This window comes from Corapipo altera, unplaced genomic scaffold (genome assembly GCF_003945725.1).
Source record: "Corapipo altera isolate COAL_440 unplaced genomic scaffold, ASM394572v1 53, whole genome shotgun sequence".
Classification (NCBI taxonomy): domain Eukaryota; kingdom Metazoa; phylum Chordata; class Aves; order Passeriformes; family Pipridae; genus Corapipo; species Corapipo altera.
The window spans coordinates 7,640,785-7,666,871 of NW_020884900.1; the positions used below are offsets into that span (position 1 = coordinate 7,640,785).

Below are 26,087 nucleotides of genomic sequence, written 5' to 3' on the forward strand. Positions count from 1 at the left end.
TCAAAACTGATTCATGCCTGTGGTTTGAAATAATTTTTAATACAAAGAAATTAATTTAAATCTTTTCTTATTATTTAGAAGTAAAGAATGCAGCTAGATCAAGTTACCCAAAATGCTCATATCAATTCAAGAATGCAACTACTAATGCATTGATTGATGCCAAGTCCACTGAAGGAATCCCGGAACCTGTTCCACTTGTTAATAACCGTAAAGGGAGCCTCTTCCTACCCAACAACCCCTCGCTGCTGCACCTTAACTTACTGAGTTCTGTCGAACAAGGAAAATCTACGTACTGTAGATTGCAAAGGGCACTCAGCTTACCTGTAAAATACCGCTGCCACTCCCAAAAGCCTGGGTTGAACCAAGATCTCCGTAGGTAGCCCAGTAGTTGGATGCATAAGGCAATACAGATCGGTTTGTGCATGGTTTTGCAGTCTGTTTTCCATGTGCCTATGACATTACTAATTCTCTCTTAAGTGCTTACAGATGTGGGTTTCTCCAGATGTGGTGATTAATAAGTTAATTGAGATAGCTAGTCAACTAATGTTTCTGGGTGGTTTGTGCTTTACCTTTCAAAGGATTTATTTGCTCTGAAGCATTTACATGCTAGGCAGAACGAATTTACTGGGTATTCCAATTGATGTGGTCTTCAGTAACATAGATGTTATTTCAAATTTCAGTATTTTGGAGGCTTTAAAAAAGTGTCTGTAAACTGTTCTGCTAGTGACCTGGGAGAGGCAGTGAAGGGGACAGTTTTTTTTTAAAAATAGTAAGAAAATAACAACGAAAAAAAATTATGAACTTGTCCACTGTTTTGAAAGACATTCCCTTTATTTTGCTTTAGAAATTAAATAAAAAAAGTCAAGTAATATGTTGTTACAGATGTTCAACTCCACATTAAGGCTGTTAAAATTACCAGCACATCTTAAACCAATTGATGGTATATTGTCTGGAGGTTATGTCATTGAAGTAATGAACACTCTTTACTCAAGAGTAAGCAAACATGTTAAAACATCAGTGTAACTTTAAATTAAACTCCAGCACAAACTGGAGCATCTGAAGCCTCATTAGACTTGCCTGACATTTTTCTAGCACTGAGTCTTCCTGAACTGCAAAACTGTTATTAGAACAAGTGAACTGAAGGTTGATACAGCAGTACATTAAGTGTTATACTTAGGGAGGTGCAAACAAGCTCTTGAATCTATGAAATTCTGTGTCCAATTCTTGAACATATTTGCAATTTTCATGAAAACTGGTAAAGAAAGTCTACATAATATAATATGGCTGTATTTAATACAAATCCTGTAGTATAAAGACATGAAAAATAGTAAAAAATGGGGACTCATTAACAAAAGCAAGCATACAATATCAGAGTTGAGTTGTCATATATCACAGCCAATTACTCAAATATGGTTGTCTTTCATAAGAACAAGCAAATTTAAGACTCCCTTTTAAATTAATGCAGACACAAGAACCATGAGAGTAAAATTATATTTAATTACTTTACTAAAAATTTTGCTAGATCTATTTCTTTAAATATGCAGAAAATTGATAAGAGTATTTTGAAGAGTAATAATTAAATATTTTTATATCCTACTTACTACTAAGAAACCACTTGTGAGCTATCATTTCAAAATTTTTGGGAACCAAGCCATAGGTAATGGTGTCCATTATATACTATTCACATATTTCAACTTCATGGATTCCCTTCCCTCATTCTTATGGAGATGTGTTTCTAAAATACAGAAGCCCTGTAAACTCTGCACAGAGATTTCAACGAAAAACAAAATCTTGTTTTTATGTGATATGATAAAGATAGATCTCCTTTCATTGCTACAATGAGAATATATGGCTTCCTTGCTTGAACAAGGCATTGCTTTAGCAACAAACTGAGATTCCTCAGAAGACTTTGCTAACGGGTGTTAACTAGTGAGCCACATTAACCTTGGGCTTTCCAGGCAATTGGTGACAGTGACATAGTTTGAATATGACAAGCACATATCCAAAAAAGGAGCTTACTTGTTGCAGATGCAATACCAAAAATAAGCGCAGACTACTAGAAATGTACTTCTAGAAATGGTTATTCTGGATGATTACAGTAAGACTTTGTTTCTAATTGAGTGGCAGGTTAGTATCACCTAGCAACAATGGAGAACACAAATGCTGGACTATAAAGTGCAAAAGCCTCTTATTGTACTAACTTTCAGAATTTGAAGGGATCAGACAGGAGTCTTATTAGCTAGCTGAAAACTTGGAAAAGTACTCTTTTTTAATACTGTTTTCTCTTGTTCATAGAAATATTTCTTGCAATAATATCTACAGTTGACTTATGTTAATGTAAGGTTTTACACATGGTCTTGATATATCTTCCTTAGACTGTTAAAATAGTATGACAAACCCTTGTGGTGGCATATTGCATCTCTTGACAGACATACTGTAACTCCATGGTAGCAGATTAAATTAAGTAAAATTTAGAATTTTTACTACCAAGAGAGCAAACCAGATAATTTGTTGTTTCCCGGCAGGAACATTTTCCATGTTTCTTGTTCCTTTGATCTTCTAAGTGGTGGATTCATCAGATTGGAAGTGAATATTTATATCTTATACAGAAAAAGAAAGCACAGTGTATTTCTTGAAACCTGTTGTCTGTGTGGAATAGGATATGAATAACTTTTTTTAGAGAAGTTTAAAAAAGACTAGGCCATTTTTGAGAGTGTTTTCCAGAGAATGTTCTGAAACGCTCAAACACTTGCACTTTTTTTCAATCAGAAATACAGAGATATTACCAATAAAGTAATTCTGTGCATATTCACTTCATGGTACACATAGCTAAATACTAGAGCTAAATACTCTAGTTTAATATGAACAAACTACCACAGAATAAAAATTTCAATTTGTATATTTTTGAGAATTTTCTGTGGGCTTAGTTATCTCTCAGCCAAACAAAGAATGGCACTTGACTGATCATCAACAAGCATTTACACTGCAGGACTCTGATCTGGAAAAAAAAGAAAAGTCAAAGGAGAAGAAAATGGCTTTGTCTTTGGGGATGCTGCCCTAGAAGAGGAGAAAGTTAAGTTAGCCAATAAATCATTATTAGACAGTCCTTGTTCTAATCTAAATATTATTTTTGTACCACTCTTTGGGACATTTATTTTGGGATTATCTTTATTTGGTTGGGTTTTTTTGTTTTCCCTTTGCAATGCTTTCTTTTGTTGTGAATCCCTTCTGCTTGGTGATGCCCAGTCATATAAAAAGAGAGCACATCTGTCTTTTCAGGATCCAATTTTTTGGTCTTGACCAAGGCAAAATGAAGTTCCATAACAGGCTTGGGCAAACAGACAGACATGGCAGGCTAGAATGCAGTCTGTAATAAAATTGTGTCAGAAAAGGGTTATAGCAGAAGGCTGTTGCTTTATTTCCTCCAAGATAAGTCTAGGGCAGGTGGCAGATAACCAGGTTTTGTTGTTTTTCCTATGTAGCTTGTTGCAAATAGTATTTTTTTCTCAGCCTTTGCTTGTGCACTGCTAATGTGTACTAAGGTCTTTTAATATAGATACTACTGCTACTACTACTAATGTCTTTTCTTTTAGCTTTAAACAGCTTCCTAGGCATCAGTTACATTGTCTTCTAGTATATTTTTTGGTTAATACTAGAATGAAAAAAAATTATTTTTCCTTCTCTATATTAGAATAGATCAACATTAGTGTGAATTTCAGAAAGCAGGCATGAGATTATTCCCTTTGATAGCACATGTAAAGTTTACATGCAGATTATCAAGTGCAGTTATATAATATTGAAGTAAGAAAGATCTTGGTTAATTCTTATAGATGAGTTCTTAGGAAACTGCACTTGTGTAAGCAATACATATTGTGACATAAGTTATCCAAGAGTAGTTTATGACTGGCAAACTGTACATGATTTTAATTCTAGAAATTGATCTGTCATTGAAAATGCACGTCATCCTCATTAAAAGATTACATAACACATGCATCCTCTGTTATACAGGTATTGTCTCCCCACTTCCATTCAACCTCATTCTGTTCACTCCTGTTAAAACTCCCTTTTGTGAGAAGGGTAGAGCAATGAGGTCTGACTTGTGCTGGAGATCTGTGCACAATGGCAGGCTGCGTTCACATTCCCGACGAACTGAATCATTGAACATCAAGGCATTGAATATTTTACATCTCTTCATGAAGACTCTGTTGTTTGGCATGTGAGGAGCAAGAACCAACTGGTGTCTAGTTCATTAGCAAAAGCAGGCTGGCAGCTGTTATGTTGATATTTCAAATAGTACTTTATCTGTCTGGAAATATAGCAGAGCACTAATTCTATTTTTCTGTAGCGCAGATTAACTGATAATAACTCTAAGAATAACCCGAATGTGGTTCCCCCCCTTTGTTTTTGAAGTATGAAACCAATTTGAACTCCTATGTTCAAAACCCTGATATTCTTCCCTGCTTCTCTTTCAAACCAATCTCTTCGACTAACATGTATTTGATTTTTATTACTGTTGGGCCTATGTTAGCAATGAAGTATCAGTGAGTGAATGGACATAGAGTGTGTGTTCTTTGCTACTTCAGTTGTATTTCACATTGCACTTGGAGCAGTACTTAATCTCATAAGTTCCTTATATTTCCAGTTGAAGATGAGCAGCCGTCGACACTATCACCCAAAAAAAAGCAGCGAAACGGAGGCATGAGAAATTCACCCAACTCTTCACCCAAGCTGATGAGGTAAGACTGTAAGAAACCCATATCTTCATCTGCTTTCTTCCTTCCTTCCACTTCTCCTCCCCCCACATCAAAAATAAGCAGAGGGGGGTGAAAAAAAAGATTGTTAGATGGTTTCTGAAAGGCTGAAGTATTTATTCTGTCAGCTTGTCAGCAGTTAATGATAGAGCTGAAAAAAAATTCTGTCATGAAAAACAGTTTGAAAAGCTGTTTGAAAAATACATAGGCTTTAAAGTCTTAGCTGTCACCCTGTCCTGTCCATGTGTAGTTCTTAAACAGCAGTGGCACTAATGATAGCACTAACCAATCAGGGGAACTCATGTGGTTAGTTTGCCTCAGGCAATTCTCTTTTTGTTGGATTCCCTCTGAGTACTGTTTTCTGTACTTAAGGCCATATGTGAGATGTATCATCACAATCAAAAATGAACCTGAATATTACCTTCCTTTTATCCTGTCGATTGAAATCAAATTTCGGTTAATTGATTTAGACTGATAAAAAAGTCTAATAATATATGTACTTGCCAAAGCAAAGTTCAAAACTAACTCAGTTTTAGTCAAGCTAAAAGCACATTAATTATGAAATACAGGGATTTTTAAGAGGGTAGTATATACTCTAAAAGTGGGTGATGAAAACATCATCTTGTTAGTGATATTTTTCCCCTGTTGCTATGTGTACATTATTTTACAACAGTACTGCTTTGCATAACTGTGTAGTTTCTTTCCACAGGACAAATTACCTCTAAGAGATTTGTTAAAATGAGAACTGCAAAAGGAAATTGGAATCCATTAAAATAATATGGCATTTTCATTCTGTCTCACTATGCTTCGCCTTTTACCTGCTCAAGTCAGTCAGAATAGGATCACATTGTAGACATAGAGTTTTCTGCAAGGAGGCTGTTCCTGCTCTGATTTTGCATATCTTAGGCAGTCAGGCTGGAACCTCAGTCCATAACTGTATCCATAAATACTATAGCAGAGATTTTCCACTGTATGTGTGTGTGTGTATATATATATATATATATGCACACAGAAAAATGTAAACTTATTGATACATGTAAACAGACACATTTATGCAATTTGAGATTTATGTGTGTGTATAACTGTGTCTTTTCAAGTGAAAAAAAAATGGATACAAATATGTAATTCTTTCCATATATAAAATCCTTCAATATTTTTATTATTGACAATTATTTTGTTCCTTTAATGATTCTGGATACAGCTAGGTGATATTTCTCATTGTATTTCAGTTGCTAGATTGGAATTTTCTTTGGCCAGTTACAGAAACATCCATATTTGTTTATTGTTTCTGCAATGTAGGGCATATTCAAGGACTTAACTTCTACAAGTCGTCCTCATCTCTGTTTAGACTACAGAACCAAAAGTGAGATTGATTCACAGAAGAAAATGCACCCAGCTGTGGCTTTTTTTTTCCTATTTACCATCTATTTCTGTTAAATGTATCATTAAAAGCTCTCTGACTTCCTGTTAGTTCAGCCTTGCCCATATGACACTGATTTACATGCTTGTTTACAGTTTATGAGGAAGAATAAAATGAGCATACTGGCAAACTTCTCATTTTTATGGTGCCAGTTGTCATGCTAGCATCGTCAACTTACTTACCTTTGGACAGTCCTCTTATCTGGTGTTAATAGTTTTAACTGCTTAAAATTTAAACATGTGGGAGATTTCCCCACTCACCTTCCCCCAAATCCTAATTTTGGGGAAGTAGAAGTAAGAAGAAAGAGAGAGGGAGAGAGAGAGAAAGCTGAAACATTTGGAGCTGAACACACTGTCCCTGTTTGCTATGTAAAGTATGCCTCATTTCTTTGATCTTGAGTAATAATAATTCTGGGGAGTTATACTGTTTTCATATGCTTCAAAGCTGTGTCAAAGTTTTGCTGCTTAAGGGTACTTCTTTATTCTATTGGCTCTTGGGTACTGAGATGACAGGTCCTCTGTACTAGGTGCAGGCTTTTTCAAGTCATAGCCTTCAGCAAAACATCAAATTACCAAATACAGGGTAACATACTTCTACACAAATGCCTTTCCTGTAGATATATTATACCATATATATTAAATACTTTAGTGTTACACGGTACATTTTATGTGCAATAGAAAGTGATGGTTTGAGGTAGCCTTAGGGGTACTTTTTTCCACAAGCAGAAAAAGCTAGTGTATACCGTATCAAGTATGGTTTTTACAGGACTTTCTGCCCGAAGGCCTTTGTAAATAAGTAATGATCAACAGATTGGCTGTGGGTTTTTGAAAAGCATGCCTGTGTCAGTTTGCATGATGGGGGAAGATTTTCAAAGTAGAGCCTGCTTTCATTGCCTGCTGAAGAGGGACTGAGGGAGAGTAGTCGTCCTGAGCCTGAGCTGTCTGCTCAGTAGCACATCAGAATTGCTAAACACAGGTTGAGCAGTGAGTGGAGAACTTGCCAGGCTTCCAAATCCAGACATTGTTTTCTTCCTCTTCTTCACTGCTGCTAAATTTATTCTCCAACCCTGTGTTCGCACCCTCAGCTGCTCCCCAGACCCAACCGTCTCTTCATTTTACTTTTTATCTACACTGACTTAACTTTGGTTCAAGGTGCTAAATAAGACAACATGGATTGAATCAGAAGAGAGCTCTGTTAAGCTTTGTTTGTAATGGTCAAACTCTTTTCTTCTTTCCGATAAACAAAGGTGGACTGTATTATCTGCTATTTTGTATCCTCGTAGATTACTTAAAGTGACAGGTACTTGCTTTTCTGCCCAGAAATCTTTAGTGTATAGCAGCTAGAAGTACCCGAGAGGTAAATCTGTCATGTCTGTAGCTGATATTTATCTTTACAAGTTTTTTCCTAAATTTACTTTAAAAGCTACTTTTCAAAGTCAGTTTTGACCCTATCCCACCTGCCTTGAAACAGATGGCTACTTTGCAAATTTTTCGTCAGCTATGGTCCTGGATCTAGAGGGGTGCTGGAGTGCAAGAAGTCTGGAGCGTGGAAAGGACAAATATATGAGAAGTTCATTTAAAAAAATTTAATCTGAATTGTGACTCTTGAATCACATTCTGAGCATCCCTACAGTTAGGATAATGTTGAAAATGCCACATAGATTTTAGATTCCCACAGTGACTAGGTCAAATCAGGGAAGAAGGTATTATGCTATGGGATAAAACTTTATGACTTCTGCTATCACTGAAATAGAACAGAGGATAGAAACTGTATCACAGGAATTCTCTGGGACATGACAAGTGATGTGACCTGGTCAGAAAATGGGAGTTTTTGAGATTTAGTCACACATAAGTAGAACGCTGTATTACCAAATGTGAACCAGATAAATAGATTGGAGGCATCTTTTTAATGTCATCTTTTTGATGACCCTAAATTACAATAAATTACTGATATAGATAGGTGATTGACATAAAAATGCTCTTTGTGTACATCACAGATGGTCTAGATTCACATTTAGAAAGTCACTGTTCTAACTGAATCCTGCATCACATCAAATGACATGAGCAGAATCACACTGATGCAATGCTAGAAGACTCTAATCAATAAGAAACAAATATTTCAAATTCCAACAGTAGCTACAAATGCAAATTAACCAGAAAAATACTTTGCATCGTCACGGTTATTTTTACCTGTCTTACATCAGCAAAAGTCTGTCCCATTAAACCCATAAGAACATGGATACTTCTTAAAAATAACTTAAACTCCAACAGGAAAAAATGGCTACTTCTCCTGTTGAGATGTGAACACAAAGACATCCTATTACAATAAAAAGTAAAATTTAGATGGAAGCAAAAGGAAGGAAAGCTGTGAGTGACAGAATAATCACATATCAGGTCTCCTTCATGAGACGGAGAAGAAAAGTAGAACCAATTGATGCCTCTGGTGTCATGCAGCAATATCAGTCACCTGTTCATCTCAGTTGCAGGTTTCAGTGCATATTATTGATGAGCAGCCACGTTAGCTATGAAGAGGCTATGTTGCCTGAATATCAAGTAGCAAAGCTAGTTTTAAAAAAAATATGTCATTTTGGATTCAGAATGACCAGTAAAAATGTGAAAGGCCTGGATATGAATCAAAAAAGCCACTTAAAAGGATTGTTGCTGAGGCTCAAGTCCATACTTAATGCTTTTCTAGCTGCTACTGCATGAGTGGAATACACTGACTTGAAGGAAATGTCAGCCCAGCTGAGTCAAACTACCTCTTAATGCAAGAACAAATAGCATATGACAGGGCCCAAGGGGCCTGAAGAGCAAACAAATAGTTTGTCCCTGTCCACTCTGTATGTAGTGGTGTAGTTGACATAGGCCTCTAGACAAGTAGCATACTCAGCAAAGGGTCATTATCATTAGTGTCCCTGATCACATAAGAATCAGAGGCATCAGAGGACACTGGGTTTTCAGTGTGTTGCCAAGGAGAATTTCGTAAGCCTGAGGATTTTTTTTGATCGAGGATCTTAAATAATTTCCAACCAAACCATAAAACTTGCTCAGAGACTGTCAAAACCCAGCTAAGTGACAGAGAAAAAAGTGAGCTCTTTGGCATACTTTTCCAGAAGCCTAATGAGATTATTTATCTGAAGTTGAGGAGGAAGCCTCCTGTCTTTTTTCCTGAAGTTGGATATAATATCCTAAGTATATGAACAATGGCTGTGCACATTTATCTCCTCATCCACCCACTAAGCCACATCCACTTAAATGTGCATACACATTTCTGCTAGTGTGCCACTCAGGATGAATTTGTATTGCCCCTACCATTGTAGTGCTGCCCTTTCATGAGCTGAAACTGTGAACTTTCTCGCAGAAACCAAAAGAAACGTGATGACAGATCTAGAAGGGAACATTTCTCAAGCCAAAACTGGTAAAATAATTTCAGTCTGATCATTTCCCATGACTCCCTTAAACTAGGCATGAAGGTAAGGTTTGAAAAGGTGAAAGCTCACTGATAACCGTAGTAATGGTATATATTTACATCTCTCAGCCTTGGAAATTTCCAGCATGTCATCTCAGATTTATATCTTGCCTTTATGCAGTGCTAATATGCAACAATAACCAAGCTGCAACACAGCAGGTATATAATAGTACATTTCACTTCTTGATCCTGTCTTAAAACTTCACTACAACCAACATGAACAACAGGCATAGTTCAGTGTTATGTCACTATGTTATCCTAGACCTGTTTTTAACAAGTTTATAGAATTAAATTATTTGAATGATAGGTGGTATTATATGTTAGCCTTCTGGCTGCTGCTACCACTGGTAGTTGTGTTGTAAGCCATGGGAATAAGAACAGTATCAGAATTTTTTTTTTATGTTACTGTGAAATCTTTCACAAGTCTTTCTGAGATGAGAGAGCAGTACTGGGAAAGAAAAGGAGAATTTTCCAGGAAAAAAACCCTAATATTTTTTATGGAATTCAGGATAATAGAAGATCCACTCAGATCAAGGCAATGGAAGGAATAAGCTCTTTAGCTATAAACCGGATTTAAAGAAAATAATGTGTTCTTATAAACTTCAACTATCAAAGGTGGTAGCTTTTATCATAAGGTCACACATTTCATTTAAGTGACAAAAACACTCCTATATTTTATGATGCTACCTAACTGTGGGTTTATTTTTTACAAATGAAAAATTACTTTTTAGGTACGTTTTCCTACCCCTCAAAGATTGCAAGTTCTGCAGCTTCAGTAGATAAAAATGGGAAATATTAAAACCAATAGACACATTGACTTTGTGCCTTGTCTTCCCCTCATTAAATTGCTTATGTGAAAGTCTAGAAGTTAGCTATTTTGTTACTTTTTAATGTGAGAGGATTCATACTTCAGAAACTTATTCTGATCATGTCCTGAGATATCAAGATACTTTAAAGAGCAAGATTCTTACAGGAAATAGCTTTATATCAGTATTCTTAGTAGTCTTGATAAATTAATGTGAAATCTTTAATAAGGCTTCTGAAAATAATAAAACCAGAAACATTTGAGCAGAGCAAGAGGAAAGGAAGGAGAATTGTTAGTTTTCTTGGGACTTTAATTCAGCCCATTAGACAGCACAGGGCACTAGGTACCAACCAATGTATTACATATAGTCTACTTTTCGGATTTAAGGAAAAAGACAGTATGAGATATTAGCCACTATTAGGATAGCTTCTGAATATGACAATGAAAGCATTTAATAGTAAACTGCCGGTTTTCTTTCTCTTGTCACACTGGGTTTTCTTCTCGAAAACCCAGTGCATCTGGGCACTGAATCCTTAGAAATTTCATTTCTGATTAACCTGTGAAAGGAAAGATCAGTGAGAGAGTGTCATTAGTGTAACACACACAGGCAACAAATTCTCATTACAACTTAATGCTATCCACACAGACTGCGGGGTCACAGGGAATGGCTAATGGTAGCCGACAAATGTTGGGTGTATTAGTCACAAAACATTTGCTGAATTCCATCAGAATGTCTTGACAACCTTCATAGCTAGTCCCAGTGAGCTGCTAGAGTCACTGGAGTTTGCCTGTGACAAGCCGTCACTCTATCTTGGTTGAGCTTTATAGCACCAGTCAAAGCAATCAGAGAAGATTGAAGTGACAGAGGCCCACTGAGTAAATAGTGAAACATGCAGCACATCATGAAATATTCAGCCAGGGTGTAAAAGCTCTAAATGCTTTTTCAATTATTAGCACCTGCACTGGCTGCTTACATCTAACACTAACAGCATGTTAATTGCCACAATTTGTTAGGGTAGTTGTAGGAGAAATTTTAAAGACATGAGACATTCTCTAGTGTCTTCAATTCCTATTTTACCTTCAGCAAACCCTCTTCTTCCTCCTAAAATTAAGTATGTGTGTACACATTCTTGCAAAGATACATCCACATAACTCAGGTAGGAAAACTCAAAATTCCTGAACCACAGGCAGCGTGAGTTTCAAGACCCTGAATCTTGAGCAGAAGACTGCTAAACATCTTTTTGTGCACAAAATCCAGATACATTATATCTACCTGAGAAAGGCATAATTGCAGACTTTAACAAACACAGATTAGAGAGAAGTTGTGTTTTTTTCCCAGGTGTGTTTTGCTCTTGACTTTATGTAAGGAGAATTTTGTTGTAGGGCAGAATAAAAAGAAGCTAAAACCTTGTCTTACTAATATGTAAAGACTATCAGACTACAGTTTATTTTTAAACAGCACCAGGGTCCTCCCTACTGGTTGTATAGTTTTCTTGTTCTCAGTGCTCAGCACATTGAGTAGTTCCACTGCAGGTCAGTGAGGGTATGTTGCTCATTGCATATAAATAGCAAGAGGGTTAAGACAAGGGTGACAAAATACAAGGTTTTGCTAAACAATAGTAATTTAATGAGGCGGCCGTTTTAGTCTGGAATGGTCTTTTCAGTTCTGTCCATCCCCAGTCAGTACTCAAAAGTTTCAGGCTCAAAAACTCCAATTTTGGAGTAGTTATAAATGTGTTCTAGGAAAACAGTTCTCTTTAAAATGTATTGCTGACTTCCTTGCAGTAGGTTTGCTGGCAATGGGATTTATGGTTTTGCTTTAGGCTGTTTTCTTCCAGGCAGGCTTTTTGGGGTTGCAGCTGTAGCATGGCATTTAGCGTCGTTTTCAAGTTTAATTGCACATAAGTGGCATTATATGCTCTTCAGAACCTTGAAAAGATGGTACTTTGCTCTTCATTTTAAGTCATGCGTATGTAATATCTGCCATAAGAACCAGGGAAGCTATTTTTAAACTGATGTTGTGGATGAAGGAACATTAACTTTTCTTCCTTTCCTCCCATACAGGCTACACATGCCTGTCTTTTCCTAGATGGAATGACCAAATGCTTTGGTCATTACAAACAACAAAAACTATCATCTCAATTAAAACAAAGAGTATGTATTAAATTGTTAGGTGTTTTTCTGCCTATGATTTGAATTTTTGAAGCAGATGACTTTACAGCCTGGGAGACCATAATAATTCAGCACAAATATAAGCATTTCTACAGTAGCCTGCCAGTGTGACTCAAGTACAGCTTGACAGGACCATCTTCAAGGGTGAGGAGGCAGAGAGGCTCTAGAAACATTCAGTCCATGATTTGGCTGTAAGGGCAACAACTGTAATGCTTTGTGTAATATAAATTTTAATGGGAAGAGGGTGTCCAAACGCCTTAGGCAGATTTGACAGCCTTGGCCTCTCTGTATGTCTGTCTTAATTAATTTTTAGTATTTGCCAAACAGGTTTAGATCATCCGATTAATGAGGATGTATGTGTCCAAAGTAGTAATACTATTTTATTACTGTTCTGATCAATTCCGTTTTTAAATACATAAGTACATATCTTCTAACATCTGAGGACAAAGTTGGACCTTAGTAGCAAAGAGTTTTCAACCTCCATAGACATCTTAAGGAATCACTTTACTGAGAATGAATGAGAGAGATTAAAATAATATCTTAGCCCAGAAGACTTAAATTTAATAAACACACTTACGTGTAAAACCCCACAGATTCTGAAACACAGTGTGGTTAAGTCTTATCACAGTTTCCTCAGGCAATAATCCATTCTCCTAGAGTAGAAGTACTACAGTAGTATCTCTTAGCATACTTTCCTGTTGTGTGTCCCATCCTGTTTGCTTCCTTTAAGTTTCCCCTTGCTATACTCCAAGCAGTGAAACAGAGTCCAAACAGTTTATGATATGTGAATAGGTGCATGTATTGATTAAAAAAAAAAAAAACAAAAAAAAAAACAACAACAAAAAAAAGTGAAGCTTTTTTCAAAAAAATCACAATTTGTTACCTAAAACTTCAACAGGGAGTTATATCTGACAATTCATAGTCTTTTTTCTTTCCATAGCCCACTTATGTTTAAATCTAAGATATTCTAGTAAACCTTTGCCACAAACTGCTTTGAATATTCCTTTCAGAATGCAGAGCCCAAAAGAACTATACTAGGCTTTGAGCACTCATACTCTAAAAACTGCCTCAAACCTCAAGGCATTTGACCATAATTAGATGTCAAATGTCTGTTACCACCTGCTTTGTTATAACATTCATTTCAGTTTGTATCATTTTTGTGAATTGTTTTTGTGACTGGGATTGGAGTATTGCTAAGTACTCTGTGTTAAAGCTTCAGATGATCTATTTAGTTTTATATCTCAGAGCAGAAAAGAAACACTGATTAGAAAATTAGAATGAGGCATTTTTTTAAATTGCTTTGTTATAGTTTCTCTGATGAAGGATGGTGGAAAAAGAAAATTCCTTATTATCTGCATTTGATTTCTGAAAGGAAAAGAAGGTGATTTCATCAGTGAACTTTGCTTTTGTTTCAATGCTCTTCTAGGAAAACTCATGAAGAAACGTTTTGTGAAAGTATTGGGGGTAAAAAAGCATAAACCCTGAAGCAACAGAAAGAAAAACATTTCTCAGTGGAAACTCCTGAAGATTCCTAATCTTTTGGCAAACTTTCTTATTTTTGAACATATAGCTGACCTATTCCATTGGAAAAAATAGCTAGGACAGGGCACCACTAAGTGTTGTCTGAACATTAGGACAACCTTCGAATGTTACTGTGTTCACAGTTGCAGACCTTATTGTACCACATGCAACTATGAGGAGATGGGGAATGCCCAATAAACAGTATCACAGTTAGCTCTCAGTCCAAACTACCATGGCTGCAGATTGCTGATGAATGGAGTAAGAGAATGTAGCGTCTAGATATTTTTCCAGAAATTAAAAGAAAAAAAAAAAGGAAAACACAACAAAAAACTCAACCAAACCCTCACAATAGACCCCTTTGGTACAGCTTTTTCATCTCGGCTTCCTACAAGAGAGATAGCACACTTATGCAAGGCTGTCATTATTAAACCTGGAGTAGGGTCAGAGACTCCAGGTAATCCCCTAGATGCTTCTCTGCTGCCAGTTTCAACTTTGAAAACATAGTGTTTCTTTTTTCCGGATGAGTCTGACTTATGCCTTTGCCATGTAGTGCATTGATTGTCTTAAAGCATCAAAAGATTCTTGTTTAAGTGGAACATTGTATTAATAGTTTCTCAACTTTTTTGAGGAACTTTCTTTGGAGTTGACCCTGTTTGAATGAAATGTGTGAGAATCTTACAGTGATTTCGATGGGTCTGTAATCAGTGATTATAAAATTACACTAATTAATCACCTTGACGGAATGCAAGATTATACCTTTCTCAGGCATGCAAATATAACTGTTGGTTGCATGGTAATTTACCGTACTATATTCAGGGTAAATTAACCTATATCATACACTGTGTTCACAGTCTGCTTTAGTAGATGATACAGAATAGAGGTTCTTACCACAGTATGCTGGCTCAAATGCTTTAAAAGCAGAAAACTTTGCAGTTTTAAGAGCTCAGACAATATGAGCATTTCTTTAACAGTCTTTAAAAGGCAAACTTCTTAAAAATTTGGATACCTGTCTCAGAGTACTTAGCATATTCCTACATTGCAGATATTTTCTTCCTTGAAATGTTACAATTCTATATCAGCATATTTCAAGCATTCATGATAAAAACCTGAGGTAAAGACTGTGGCTTTCCAGACAAAACTCAATTCCCTCCTTAAATGTAAGATCTGAGGATCGGTTTAACCTGTGCCTTGTGAACACAATTCTCCTAATGCTATTGTATAATGCAGTCACTTTGAGGTCCTCACTACTATCCAAGAGTGTTGGAGTCACTTAGTACTTAGCTTAATGTTTGATTTTAGCATATAAATTAAAGAACCTGTATGTATCTGTGCTTAGATGTAGCTATATAGCTGGAAAGCAAGTTTATAAAAATGTCTTTCATTTGCTTCCCCTTTGAGAAGCCGCGTGCTTTAAAATCTTGCAGCAAAAACACTTAGAAGGTTATCACAGGTAGAGTTGTCAGAGCAAATGGACATTGTTGTTTGGTATTAAAATCATGTATTCCAGATGTGGGCATTTGTTAGTCGGTCTGCTCCAAAATGACATACTGTTGAATCTTTAAAGGGCTTCAGTTTGGGAAAGGAAAATATGATTGGGCAAATTGCTAAAATATTTAAAGTGCAGCCTGTTAAAGCTTTTACTGTGAAGAGCATCACGTCAGAAGTTGTATGTGGTAAAAGCAAGTAATTGGCTTTCCATACTTATGCCAGTCAGTCAGCATGGGGCTCTGTTCCTATCCCTTCTACTTCATTGCAGATGCCTATAGCAGCTCTGATATTTATTTCAGAGGGATAGGCCTGGAAAGAAAAAAAACAACTTTTATGGATCATGATGGTGTCAGAAAATCCTATTTAAAATTAAATGGTTATTGGTATAGAAAGAGTATAGAAAATCTTTGAAACTGCACCCAAAATATAAAAATTAACTATTCAGTTTTTGTTTAAAAATGTCCTCAATGAAAGCATGTTAAAGTGCAAATACATTTCATTTCTTTACTTTTATCCCTCTTCATACACAGCTCTTGGGATATTTTTCCATCCATAATTCATAATATTTTCCATTTATGTTGTCCTCAACTTGTTTTTCCCCAGGCATGACCCCTTGTTAATTCCTGGCAACGAGCAGATTGACAATATGGATGCCAACGTGAAAAAATATGACTCTACAGGGATGTTTCATTGGTGTCCAGCCAAGGACATTGAAAAGGTCATTTTGGTAGGTATTGATGATAAATTGTGTTTCAAAAGAGATTAGTTGAACCACAGAACTGGAGTCTAATGGATTAATAAATTAGTCTCTACTATTATGTAATCCAGCATATTGAAATCAGAAGCACAGCATAGTGAAACCAAAGCTAGCATTTTGGTTAAAGCTTTATGATTACATAAATCTTTATGCCATGTGCAATAATAAAAATTTGTCCAAAATAGAGAGTTCCTTTTTCATAAGCTGAAATTTGCATATCTGTTTTAAATCTTTAGAGAATTAAGATAGGAAATATGTAAATGGGATTTACATGCCCCATTTATCTTTTTACAGAAGTCAGTATTGATTCTAATACAGGCAAGTGTTGGTTTGCATTGTCTCTTATTTATTGATGTTTTACTAATTATTATAATTGATTATTTATTAATTTTGCTCTCTTAGAACTTCTTTCTCAATTCCCAATATTTCAAGATGCCCAAATAGGCCAGAGCAAGTAGTGCTACTACTCTGACTTTCTAGCATGTTAAAGTGAGCCTATTCTATGTTTGTTTCATTTTATTAACTGGGAAAATCATCGAACTGACTCAAGTCATTAAAAGTAATTAGAAGGCCTATCACAGTCTGTTTTGCAAGTTTGTGCCATTTGTGTTCATGTTCTCATACCTAAGAGTAGCAAGCAACTAACTCCAGATCTCGTACACAAAACTGATTATATTTGAAATGAACTCCCTGGTGGATCTTCACTTTGTCGCACTTCATAAAGCTTTTCCCGAGCCTGCTCTGTTAGATTTCCCTGCACTGTGGCATGGTGTAGGCAACGATGGTGACAGCCCCAGTTATTCTGTTGGGGGTTAAAAGCTTGTCTCTAGTTCTCTTCAGGGGTTTCTGTAATAACTGTGACATTGCCTGGAATTACAATATTGGTGTCTAAACAGTCAAGCAAGTAAATTCCAAATTCTAGAGATGGAGCTCTGAGATGGAGTTTTAAATAGTATGCATTTATATGTAATCAACAAGCAAGCAGGGGCAACCCTGCTGTACAATACTTTGTAATAGACAGAGATAGAAATCTGCCTTCATGCTATAAAGCACATTTTAGCTGACAAACTTTACATGTAGTCCCACTTAGAAAAGTGGTCCTTCAAAAATGGTACCGAGGAGTGCATCATTCATCATCTCTCCATTATACCATGTTAGTTTTTTGTACTACCAACCTGTGAATCTGCAAGTCCATCCAAGTTCTTTCTGCTTCATGCATCATCACCAATAAAGCCACTACCAGCAAAATGCTTCCCTACACCTTTTCAAACTCACAGTCCACAATTTATGTCTACATTCATATCCATGCAAATTTTATACTGTCCTTAGAGACCACACAAGTACAAATTAGTGCATAATTTGAAGATGATGGGATTTCCCAGGTTGTCTCCTAATTGATACTTGATGATGCCTCAATCAGAAAATAATTAATTTTTCTGCCCAAGGTCTCTTTTGACTTTGTGGCGTTCCAGCAATAACTTGTATCAAGGAGGATTTTTTGCTATACAGTCAAATGTACATACAGATCAGTGACTATAGACTGACATTTTTTGCATAATTGCATTCAAGACTTATTCTCTGTCTTGTAAAATCTGGGTATTCCAGACCTTTTGGCAGAGGCATGGGACAACTTACATAGTTCACTTGAGCATTTGTTCATGTCTTCTGTTTGAAGGGCCAAGACAACTCTCTTGGTCAAGCTGTATGAAAATCAGCATAATTGCCCTGGAGAAATTGAAAGTTCGTGCATTTTTTAACTGATGAGAAAACTTCTAATCAGAGTTCCCATTCTTCTTGCATAGTGAGCATATCTGCTCCATATTCCAATCTGTATTGCAAATCACCATGCTTCCATAATTTAGAAAAAGGACATATACTATGGATAAGTAAGAGGAAAATTTTACAGTTCACCACTGGCTTAGTTTTATTCATTGGCAAAACTTCTGTCTAATGGTAGTGAGTGTAAAACTTCTTGGCAATATGATATCAGTGGATCTCCAGCTACTTGAAGGCGTACTACAATGCTAAGACTGGCTTCAGAACTTAAGGTCATTTTTTTCTCATGATTTTATTTAGTCATCTTGGTGTTTGAGTTGCATGCTCGACTGACCTAACAAATGATGAAATTAGTGCAAAAATTTATTCTTGTCATTGAGACAAGAAGATAATTCTGGACATCTTTTAAATATTCTCCATTAGTCCTTTTTGCTTCTATCTGTTCAACAACTCAGGAAGTCCCATTGGGCTGAAAATTTAATATTGGTCACAACCTTGCACTACTTTTTTCTTACTGAGAGGAGCTCTGTGAAGTATAGTGGGCATATATAGTAAAACAGAGCACTGTGGAGCATTCTTTGGTTGCTTCTCAGGGTAACAGCAGCTTGTCCTAAAATAAGAACTTTGTCTGTAAGAGGCTATGGTCCGCAATTCACAAGATCTGGGTAATACCACGAAGCGCTACTATGACCATTGGGCTTTCACATTTTCCTTTTCAAATTGGTCCTGAAAAAACTCAACTAGTGATTCATCAGCTAGGGTGTGGGTTTGCATCTCTTTTCTATAATCCTTCTATTGGTTAAATATGTAGTAGGTCAAATTCTGTTTTTAGCTAAACCCATAGTGCTTTGATTATAACCAGAGCCACAATCCATATGTGTAGAAACTTACACGGGACCAGAATTTGGTTCAATACAATGTCTTCCCAAATGCCAAAAGATTTGCAAACAAGAATGACATTTTCTTCTTCTGAACACATTTAATGAAGGATAAATAAGGGTAAAATGAACAGGTGTTATCAAACTGCTTCTTTGTGCATGAACAATATTGACAGTTGTATTTTTTCCTGGTTTTAAACTCAATATATGATTTAAGATTCCCTTTGTTTCATTTTTCCCTTGTCTTTTGTTTTGTTTTGTTTGTTTTTTTTTTTAGACTCGAAGTGAAGCAGCGATGACAGTTTTAAGTGGGCATGTAGTCGTTTGCATATTTGGGGATGTTAAATCTGCTTTGATTGGATTAAGAAATTTAGTGATGCCATTACGAGCCAGCAACTTTCACTACCATGAACTCAAGCACATTGTGTTTGTGGGTTCACTTGAATACCTGAGAAGGGAATGGGAGACACTGCATAACTTCCCCAAGGTTTCAATCTTGCCTGTAAGTTCAAAAGCCGTATTATTGATACTTTGTTATTTAGGACACCAACTGGACAGATTCGTATTGACTTTGATCTTAGTCTTTTCTACTTTTGTCTACTTATAGGCCTGAGGACTTAGCTTTTTGCCTTTACTTGTCTATGAAAACAGAGCCCTGTGAGACCTTATTAGAAGATATTTGCCGTAGTGTTTGGTTCCTTGTCATCCTCATCGGATGAATTTCAGCTGCTATCAGATGTATTGGCTGTGTTATGTATTGAACATTGACTGCAGTGCACTGCATGTAGCCAGTTCTGATGTGATTTCCCTGACAGAATGACAGTAGTTATTTATGACATTATTTATGTATTTTTACCCACAAAACTTTTGGAAAAAATATAGTTTATCTACATAATATCTATCTGTATTCTTAAACACTTTGGTGGACTGGCCTGCTTTATGAGGAACAGTGCCATAGCATTTCAGTTCAGAGTCCTGCTGTACTCATGTATGAAAGTGTACAACAAAACCCTGACCCTTTTTAAATCGATGGAAAACTCCTATTGATTTTAGTAGGCCCAACCACTAAAACCACAGTTCAAAAGTCCTTTTTCTCCTAGATATTGTTATCATTCACTCATGTGCCCAAAACGTAGAATCAAGAGCTCCAGGACTAATAATGAAACCCTCCAAGCTAGTGATCTTAAGTGGCCCCAGCTATAAATGACAGGCAGGAGGGAAACCAGCTCATGGTATAAGTATGAAAGAGAATGCTCTGTATGTTACAGAGTAAAGTTAATTTAGATAGTTTTTTTTCCAGAATGAAAAAAATATGAGTTTACTAGTTCTTAATAATTATGTTTCAGCAGTAAAAACAAATAAATCAATGATGGATGTAACCTTAACTGAATAATTGGAAAAATAGCTGTAGAATGAAAGGACTGTCTTCACTTTTTGATTAATTCAGACTGCAGGTCTTTGTTACTGTAAATGCAGTTTTAGTGTTAGCCCTTGGCTTTTTTCTGTAACCTGATCCAAGAGATGGTGTCAGAAGATTCTCTGCTGTCACAAAAATAGTGTCAATATCAGATTTGGTTAGTTAATATCTTCCTCCTTCTGCCAATCCCTTTTAATTCCAGTCACTGTGAAGGCTAAAGACTACGGAATCGGAATACTGTTGAACTATGGAGCAGAATATAATCCAGCTACTACTTCCAATATATAATATGTATCCATTATTATAATGCATTTTGTAAAGTTTCCATTCTGACTTCTGAAGAGGCATTAAGGAAATATACACCACCTTTACTTTCCCCAGTTTACACCCAAATGTAGAATAGTTTCAGACTAATTTTGACTTAAACAGCTTAAATAATTAGTCAATGCCTCCTTAAAAATACAGAATTATATAAAGGAATTGTATCTGACACAGTAATCAAGGGTGCTGAAGACCACACAGACTTCATTACTGCTTTTTCCAGTTTTTTTTCCTCGGCCTATCTGGTTCAAAATAAAATGGTATAAATTTACAAATAACAGCATTATTCTGATCTAATTCTACTAATTAAATAATCTACTAAAATTTCTGAGATTATACTGGTAGGAACCATGTTAAAGGGAGGTCACTCAAACTCACTTCCTGCTTCTCTGTGCTTTGGTTCACGAGGTAAAACTTGCTGCTGATATCTGATGAAGATGTGGTTACAGCTGAATATAAAAAAAATTTGTTCTGGTTTGAAAAAAAAAAGTGGACATGTAATTTGAAGTCTGTATTAAAGGAGGCCTTTAAGCTGCTGAGTAAACTCTTAAAAAGTAGGCAAATGCCAATTTTAAATATCCTCAGGCAGCCTTAATTCTGTCCCTTTGCATAAAATCATTAAGACTAAGCCTTTAATTAATTACATGATTGCATATTATTTTTCCCCACAGGAATCCTGCTTCACTTGGTGCACAGTACAGACACAAAGGGCAGGATTAAGGTGGCAGGAATAATCATATCCAAACTTTTGAGTAGTTTGTAATGAAATCATATGTGTTTGATATATACTGTTTTTCACAAGGTTTTGTGCCTTAAATTATTGAAAGTAGCTTGGAATAATTAAGCTGGTATCTGAGACTATATGGCAGTCACTGAATAAGAATTGAGCTCCTTCTTCACTGTGTGCATTCTAAATTCACTGTTGCATTGAATACTCTCAGTGGAGTTCAGGAGATGTTCACCATGAATGATCAGGGGATGGAAGAGTAGGGTCTTGACTTGGCTCTATGAAAGTCGCTGTGTGAGAAGGGGACAGTTATGTCTCCTCATCATTAGGGTCTTTGGGTACCAAACCATGTGAGGCAGCAAAGCAGAATCTAGTTTCCATTAAAAAACCCCCTCTTTTTTCCTTGGAATTTGCAGCCCCCGTGACACAGAGTTAATATTCTGTAACTACAGTTGTGGACTGTTGGGTGTGAAAGGCAAGTGCTATCTTTGAACAAAACATATCATGTTAGGTGTCATATCTCAGTTTTGTTAACTATGAAAAAAAATCCATGGACTACCACAACATTTCATTTTAACAATTGCGTTCTCTGATTGAGAATTGTGGAGCAGGGAACGTTTCATGACTTGTGCCCACTAGGATAAAGTCTTGTTTCTGTTTCAAAGGGTTTAATCACACAGCTTTGAAGATCAGTGTGTTTTCCTTCTAGAAGCACCAAAAGCATGCTTCGAAAAGGATTAACCTTTTCTGTGTATTGCTTTAGGTAGAAAAAAATGGCTTTATCCTGATTGCATTTCAATTGTGTAGGACACATAATGCTTTCCTGTTTAAATTGCCCTTCTTTTGCCCAAGACCATTGTGACTTGGTAGGAGATAAATAGACATTTAAAACAACCCCCTTCTTATATTCAGAGAGCCAGAGGTTGCCACATGATAGCAACTTAAATCAAGACAATTTCAAGTCACCGATGAGATGTAGAATGCTGGCATTATTCCTGTTTCTTGTTTGTTAGTAATAGCTTGACTGAGTATTGAGACTGAACCTAAAATGCTGCCATCAGCACCAACTACCCTTTAGATTAGCACACATCTCCTATTCCCTGGCACATAGTTAGACCAGCTTAATGTCAGAGCATAAAAAAGATACTTGTTAAATAATTTCCCAAAGCTCCTTCTCAATCTTTAATTTGTTTTTCTTTTTTTCCCCTCTTCTCCACCCCCCCTTTTTTTTTTTTCTCCCTGCCGAAGGGTACACCATTAAGTCGGGCTGATTTAAGGGCTGTCAACATCAACCTCTGCGACATGTGCGTTATCCTGTCAGCCAATCAGAATAATATTGATGATGCTTCGCTGCAGGACAAGGAATGCATCTTGGCGTCACTCAACATCAAATCTATGCAGTTTGATGACAGCATTGGGGTCTTGCAGGCTAATTCCCAAGGTAAGGACTGCCCTATAATACTTCTCTGCAGTGCCTACAGGGGACAGGACCTGGCAGGAAGAATATCCCTCACTCAGTAATTCAAAGAGCCCTACATCAGCTTGCTTGACAGTTAAACCTGCTGATTGGTATGATGGCTTTTAAAGGGACAGTCACACAGCTTCTCTGCTACATCACAAAGCACATTTTTTAGAGAAAGAATGAATGAACATGAAACTGGCGTTTTTTCTCATTTTGACATTTTCCTAGAAAATACATAAATTCACCACTTTCTCACTATGGCTTTCTTACATGGGCAGTTGCTGTTATATAGCCAATGATAACTTACACTCGCTTTGGAATACCTGAAGTTTCTGTCTAATGAGATTTTTTTTTTATGTAAAACACATTGCAACCACAGAGAAAATAGAAGTTTGAGTAATACAAGCCAAAAAAATAAAATAAAAAGGACAAGAATTTTAAATTTTCTTTACAGCTCTGGTGCCTTCTTGCTCAAGAAGCCATTTAGAATTAATTCAAAACTGATTTCTTCCCATGGTTTTGACATGTACTTATCCCGTTTAAGGATGCTAAAGAAAATCCTTCAGTCTTTTCTGAGAGTAGGGGACTGATTCATAGGTAGCCAAAGGCTATTTTACACCATCAGTGCCTGTGCAAAGCAGCTGCAAAGCAGTCATAAGCACCCTGGCAAAGACCATCAGTTTAAGAACAATCATCTTCCCATCCCTGAAGGGTCTTGCAGCTTATGCAGCTCAAGTCCTACCTTTGATAAACCTATTAACTGCTGCAGTAAATATTCCCACTGGATCTAGCTCTTCTATAAATGTAGGTGTAGAAAGGGTAGTGCTTTGGTCTGCAGTTTGCCCGTGAGCCTGACCTAGAGATAGTTTTCCCTCAAGGACTGTGAGAACTAAGATTAAGTTCAGGTTTTCCTCTTTACATTCTAATAAGGAAATAGGAATTATGAACCAAAAATCAGAGGCAGCAGTGTAACTTCTTGAGTATGGAAACTTGAACTTGGAAAATTCTTTCTTAGACTCAGCAATAAAACAGTGTAATTTAATGCTGAAATTAAATTCTATCATGAAACTGAAAGTTTTAATTTTTCAAAGTCAAATTGGAGAGTTCTCTGGATAAAAAGTAGATTTAAGAAGAAGAGAAAGGAACTGGTTTTTTTCAATCCTGTGGTTGTTCAAAGTTTTAAGTCTGTGGCCTGAAAGCAGTACAACTCCAAATATTTTAGAGTTTTTCCTCATAAATTTGTGAGACTGACTTGCTCACAGTATAATAACTTATAGTCATGATTAGGAAACTCACTGCTGAAGTGGAAGACAGTCATGCAGGTTCCCTGTTTTGCTGATTTAGACCTGGAATTTGAAATTCTGTATCTCAAAACCAAATCTCTACTTTCACTGCCAGGCTAGTGGCTAGTGGCTGTTCTTTGTCTCCTATCACACATATAATTAAACTAATCAAAAAATAGAATCTGCTCTTGAGCATGAGCAGTCTGAGAGAATTTCCTTCTGTCTTTAGTCAGAGCTTAGAGACATTTCCAGCACTTGACTGTTGTGTTTTACCTCTGGGAGTACCCAGGATCTTAGACCATCCCTCAATGAGAATGGAAAAATCTAACAATATGGGTCTTATGCACTCCATGAACACCTGTCATTTTTCACTCTCCATCCTTAGAGGTATTCAACACCTGACTGCATAAAGCCTCAAAGAAGCTGATCTGACCTTACAGCTGATCCTGCTTTGAACAGGAAAGCAGACTAGAGCTCCTCCGATGTCTCTTCCAAGCTGAATTGTTTTATGAATCTGTAATACCCAGATTGCTGCTACAGCAATAGCCCTATAGGTCAGGAAGTGTACACAGCCCTATAGGTCAGGAAGTGTACACTGGCCATGGTCCAAATCCCTTTAGGCCTATTCACAGTGTTACCAATGCAGAGAAGCAGAGGCACAATACGTTAGCACATTCTAAGAAATTTTCTTCAGGTAAGTACCAGTCTGCACATTAAAAAACAAAGGTGACTCTTTCTGTAGCTTTTCTGGGGAAACAGGGCATAACATAAGGCACAAACTAGCAGCCTATTTTAGTTGAGAGCACTGACTAAGGAGGGGTTCCTGTAAGCCCAGTGGCTTCAGAAGATAATTACCTTCCCAGTACATTCTCTGCTTATGATATCCACAACTCCTGAATTGGTTGTGTTCCTTTCAGTGCAGTAAATTTTCTTGAAAGACCTTGAATACAATGATTAGACTGTCAGAAGCAGTTAGATCATTAGATAGCACAAACTTTATGGAAATTATATGCAATGTGACATTTTTGTTTGTGAAATGCATCTTTAACATATGGTGGACACAACTATCATGACAATTATATAAACTAGGTGATTCAACTTTTGCTAGTCAACAAGCAGCATGCTAGAAACAGCCTCACAGCTTCTTACAAGCAATTAAGTACTTTTGTTTACAGAGAGAATTGTCATTTTACATTTGTACATTCCTTAACATAATTATCCTAAACACATTAGCTGGTACAAACCTTAAGTATTGTCAACCTGTGTTTTTCTAGATCTTAGTGTATGATTTTGAATTAAGACATCAACACTATCCTTTGAATCTTTATGTTACTCCTGTTACTGATCATCAGAAACATGGATGTTAGAAAATCTGGGTGTGTGGCAGAATGTCAGTTGACCTGTGACAGGGTCTTGAAAAGAGAAGAAACAAAACAAAATATGTGAGCAATCTGAGAAATGTATGGGATAAACAGCAAGATTTTTGGTGAGGGATTTAGCAGTATAATCTTACCTTTGCTATTCTAAGTAAATATGTAGTATTGTATATGTATAATTATGTAGTCACTACACAGTGGAATCTCATATGAAAACGTGATATATTATTTATGTTTATGTCTTTGAAAAGAAAAAAAATAGTCATTTAATTGATAGATTACTGAGTGCATAAGGATCTTCCCAGTTTGTACCTGTGATTATTTCACTCCAGCATGAGGCAAAAGATGACACCGGTATAAGAAGTGTGCCATAAAAAGCAGGATGCAAGTCTATTTAACCATCAGATAAGCCATAATCATTCCCCAGTGCTGAAGTACAGGGCTCTGTCTATAACTCCTTTGCTC

At 36.5% G+C, this 26,087-nt stretch overlaps 1 protein-coding gene across 37 annotated transcripts in view; it reads left to right on the forward strand.

Moving 5' to 3' along the window:
• KCNMA1 (potassium calcium-activated channel subfamily M alpha 1) overlaps nt 1-26,087 on the forward strand; it is a 462,597-nt gene that overhangs the window by 390,260 nt on the left and 46,250 nt on the right. For 35 of the 37 annotated variants that reach the window (XM_027649629.1, XM_027649636.1, XM_027649631.1 and 32 more), the window contains 4 exons: nt 4,643-4,736; nt 16,229-16,352; nt 19,314-19,538; nt 22,750-22,942. In XM_027649629.1, the coding sequence (XP_027505430.1) occupies nt 4,643-4,736; nt 16,229-16,352; nt 19,314-19,538; nt 22,750-22,942 (636 nt within the window). Of the gene's footprint in view, nt 1-78; nt 373-4,642; nt 4,737-16,228; nt 16,353-19,313; nt 19,539-22,749; nt 22,943-26,087 lie in introns of all 37 variants that reach the window. The other 2 variants (XM_027649625.1, XM_027649626.1) reach the window with 1 other exon arrangement.